This window comes from Coffea arabica, chromosome 5e, assembly GCF_036785885.1.
Source record: "Coffea arabica cultivar ET-39 chromosome 5e, Coffea Arabica ET-39 HiFi, whole genome shotgun sequence".
NCBI lineage: Eukaryota > Viridiplantae > Streptophyta > Magnoliopsida > Gentianales > Rubiaceae > Coffea > Coffea arabica.
In genome coordinates this window covers 5,332,055-5,336,298 of record NC_092318.1, presented here as the reverse complement: position 1 = coordinate 5,336,298, position 4,244 = coordinate 5,332,055, and the positions used below count along the sequence as shown (strand labels likewise).

At 40.9% G+C, this 4,244-nt stretch overlaps 1 protein-coding gene across 1 annotated transcript; it reads right to left on the bottom strand.

Moving 5' to 3' along the window:
* Window positions 1-553: 553 nt before the first annotated feature.
* On the bottom strand, window positions 554-2,325 carry LOC140006851 (uncharacterized). The gene is made up of 2 exons (XM_072049518.1): window positions 1,365-2,325; window positions 554-1,320 (listed from the first exon to the last, which is right to left on the bottom strand). The coding sequence occupies exons 1-2, from the start codon at window positions 2,323-2,325 to the stop codon at window positions 554-556; spliced, it is 1,728 nt and encodes a 575-aa protein (XP_071905619.1).
* Window positions 2,326-4,244: the final 1,919 nt, after the last annotated feature.

Below are 4,244 nucleotides of genomic sequence, written 5' to 3'. Positions count from 1 at the left end.
TTTCTCTTATGAAACCAAAGATCTGATCCTTAGTTCTTGAAATCACCATTGGAAGCCCCAAATATTTCCCTTGTTTTGCTTCAACCATCCCTCCCAGTGCTTGGCATACCGCTTCCCTTTGCTCACAGCGCATGTTCCTACTAAAGAAGATTGCAGATTTGTCAAGGTTGATCAGTTGTCCTGAAGCAACTTCATAGATTTTGAGGACTTTCATGACTTTAGTAGCCTGTTGCTTGTTAGCTTTACAAAAGATGAGGGAATCATCTGCAAAGAAGAGATAAGTAATAATAGGTCCTTGCCTGCTGATTTTTAGTCCTTTGATTTTTTTACTTTCTTCAGCTTTCCTCAGCAAGTTGGAAAATCCTTCTGAGCATATTAAGAATAAATAAGGAGACAAAGGATCTCCCTGGTGGATCCCTCTTCCTGATGACACAGAACCTTTAATTTCTCCATTGCAGTTGAATGAGTAGGTTATAGTTTTCAAGCAGCTTGTGATCTAGTTGATCCATGCAGAACAAAACCCCATTTTTTCCATCATAGCCTGCAAAAAATGTCACTCCACTCTATCATAAGCTTTTGCCACGTCTAACTTGATTGCCATATAACCCTCTTTCCCTTGTCTTTTGTTTTTGAGGTAGTGCATGTATTCATGAGCTAAAACCACATTGCCTAAAATCTGTCTATCTGGAATGAAAGCAGATTGAGTTTTGCTTATGCATTTGTCTAGAACAGATTTCAAACGATTTGCCAGTATTTTAGAGATGATTTTGTAAAGCACACCGCAAAGACTGATAGGCCTAAAGTTTTTCAAACTGGTGGGGTGCAAGATTTTGAGGATTAAGGAGATGACAGTATGGTTTACAGATTTAAGCATGAAACCTGAGCTAAAGAAAGCTTTGACTGCTGGGATAATATCACCCTTAATGGTGCTCCAGAACCTCTGAAAGAACAATGGAGACATCCCATCTTGTCCTGGGGCTTTTTCAGGGTGCATAGAGAATAGTGCATCATGAATTTCCTCCTTCTCCACTGCTTTAGTCAGCTTATCATTCATCTCCTGAGTTATGGAGTGTGAAATACCTTCTAGAATTTCTGACATATCGCTTCTCCCCCCACTATTAAACAGCTCCTTAAAGAACTCTGACATTTCAGTCACTACCTCTTCCTCATTCTCTGTCCAAGAACCATTTTCCCTCTGCAAATTCCTGATTCTATTGTTTACTCTCCTTCCCTTAACATAGGTGTGGAAATACTTAGTATTCTTATCACCCTCTCTTAACCAACTAATTCTAGCTTTTGACTCTAGAAATTTTGTTCCTCCTTGTAAGTCGTTTTCAACTGATCTTTAATGTCAACTAGTTTACCTTTCCTATTTTCAGAAACTGAGTCCCAAACTCTCTTTAGATCCTTCTTCAGATCAGTAATTCTGCTTCTAGAATTAGCTTGGAAAGTATTCCTCCATTTCAGAAGTTTAATTCTACAGTTTCTGATCTTTTTTGTGATTTTGAACATTCTTGATCCTTGTTCCTCCTTATGCCAGGCTTTCTCCACCACCTGTTGAACCCTCTCCCTTTGAAACCATCTCTTATCAAAGTAAAACCTCTTCTTTTTCCTTTCTTTCCCAGGGGCTGTATCTAACAAGAGCATATAGTGATTAGAAGTAAAAGTATCAATGTGCTGACATCTTGCCTTCTCAAAATCTTGAAACCATTCAAAACTGCATAGACACCTGCCCAGCCTTTGTCTGACCTCACCTTCATTATCCCAATGATTGCTCCACGTCCAAGGTTGTCCTTCAAAACCAATATCTATTAAGCTATTCTGATTCATGAAATCTTTAAAGTCCCTAAATCTCCTCTCCTCACTGACTACTCCTTCCCATTTTTCTTCATTAGAAAGAATGTCATTAAAGTCCCTAATTATCATATATCTAGTTCCCCACAGTCTTTTCCTATTACTCAGTACCCTCCATTGTTCCTTTCTGATCATAGGGTCACAACTAGCATAAACACCAACAAACCACCAGACAACCTGAGTATCATTGTCTTCTATTTTAGCTTCTATCGTAAAAGCTGTTTTGTACACCTCTAAGATATGTGTTTCCTTAGTCCAAAACAAGGCTATACCACCTGCCTTATTCATAGCTTCTACTGCCACATTACTGTCAAATCTTAGCTCTCTAGCAATTCTATCTATAGCTTGTTTCCTGTTTTTAATCTCACTTAAAAAAATTAGATTTGGAGGGAAGAGGTTGTTCACCTCTCTCAGATGGGGAACTGTCAAGGGGCTCCCCACTTCTTGACAGTTCCATACCAGAACTCTCATTTCCCTTGGGGGGCCCCTTTAAGAAAGGGCCCCACCTCCTCTCCTTTCATCTCAGCAGGAAACAGTCCTTCCATTGGTTTGGTCTTTTTCTACTGCACTATCTCATTGTTAACTTCCTCCATCTCTTCATCCCTTATCAGAGCCTTTCTCTTTCCAACGTTCAAAGGGCTTGCACCATTACCATTTAATTCTCTCAAAGGTCTTCTGGTTTTAGTTGGGGATTTCATCCTTCTAAACGTCCTCTTGGCCTGCTTATCCATAGCCTCCAGAGCCTTCCCTATTCTCTAGGACTCATGGTGGATCACTAACACCCCTGCAGTTCCCTCACTTACCCCTAGTTCTTGATTCTTGGCTTGCAAATCTCCCACTCTATCTTCCTCCATCTCTTCCACTGCAGTTGGGGTCTGTTTCACTTCCTCAACTTGAATCACTAGAGGGAGGTCAAGCCTCCCCTTGTCAAGGTGCATGGCATCCTCACTACAACCTTGGCCAGCTTCCTTATTTTCCACTACAATAGTTGAGGCTCCCATATCTTGCACTATCCTAATATCCTCCATTTCTTTCATCAAGTCCTGATTGCTGTTTCCTTCCTGCCTAGTGGACTTAAGAGTTTCCAAGAGACTTCTATTCAGTTGAGTCCTGATTCTTTCTTGCTCAACCAGTTCTCCTTTCTGGAACTTCCAATATCTTTTGTCGCTAGACACTTCAGTCCTAGCTGGTTTTTCTTGAGATGAAATTTTGTTATTTCCAGCTCTCAACCAGGGTGCATACTGGTTTTCTAAGATGCTTCCTCCTAAGACTCTTTTCTCTTTGCAGGACCTCTCACTGTACCCTACTATCCCACAGCTATAGCAGAAGTCAGGGCACCTTTCATACTTAAAAGCTACCCACTTGAGAGATCCTGCAAGTTTAACCACTGTTCCTCTAAGAATAGGTTTAGACAAGTCTGCTAGAGCTAATATTTTCAAATGCCTACCCTCTTTGCCTCCAAACTGAGGGATTAACACCTCTTTAACTTCTTTGAACACTGCCCCAATCTTTCTTCCTACCTCATTAGTAAGCCAGTGTACTGGCAGATTCCAGATCTGCACCCATAAGGGTGCAGTCACAAAAGCTCTATAATCCTCTTCTATTCCTTCTTCCCATCTGTTCAGCACTAACATTTGATTATCTATCATCCAAGGGCCACCATCAGCAATTCTTTCTTTGTCATCAGCAATAGGGATGTTGAACTAAAACAGATTAGGTCCCAGTTCCATCACTGTCATATTCCTAGGATACCCCCGTGCTGCAGCCACGAAATTTTTAACCCCTGTGAAGTTAGCTACTTTCTCTCCCATCACTCTTCCTATAAGACTACCTTCACATTCTCTAACTCCATAATGAAGATCTTCCAGTTCCAACGTGGCTCCTGAGAGCTCGTTGCCCGCCAGAGAGAACTTTTGTAGAAGCTCCGACAGGTCTCCCTCCATAGATAGTATCAGAATTTCCAGGCGGTATTTCCACTCCACACTCAAGAGGAACACAAGTTTTTACAGGGAAGGAACAGGAGATTTTTACAAGAAACAAATAAAAAACCACTAGATGCACTGATGAAACTTCTGAGTGAAAGGGAAAATGAAGAAAGGAGGTTACAAAAAGGTACTCTGGTCAAAGTCTACCTCTAAAGAAAAGACAAAGGAAAGAAACCACAGAACCACATTATACCTGGCATATGCTTTCCATAAGTGTAAAGCTTCTGGTGTGCGAGCTGCTACCCTTCATGCATCATTTAACGCTTTTTCAGTAGTGATGCAACATTCATTAGGCATAAATTCTAGACAAGATCGGTAGTGGAGATAGTCTGGAAATCCATGCTGAAAAAGTGCGGGAATGTAGGATTTTGAAAAAGTTTGATTTTGCTGACTCTCCCACCAAAG

Excerpts from the sequence above, each read along its gene's own strand:
- LOC140006851 (XM_072049518.1), bottom strand. The coding sequence starts at position 2,325 with ATGAGAGTTCTGGTATGGAACTGTCAAGAAGTGGGGAGCCCCTTGACA. Across the intron at positions 1,321-1,364 it reads AGTTTCTGAAAATAGGAAAG|GAGGAACAAAATTTCTAGAG; the intron begins GTAAACTAGTTG and ends ACGACTTACAAG.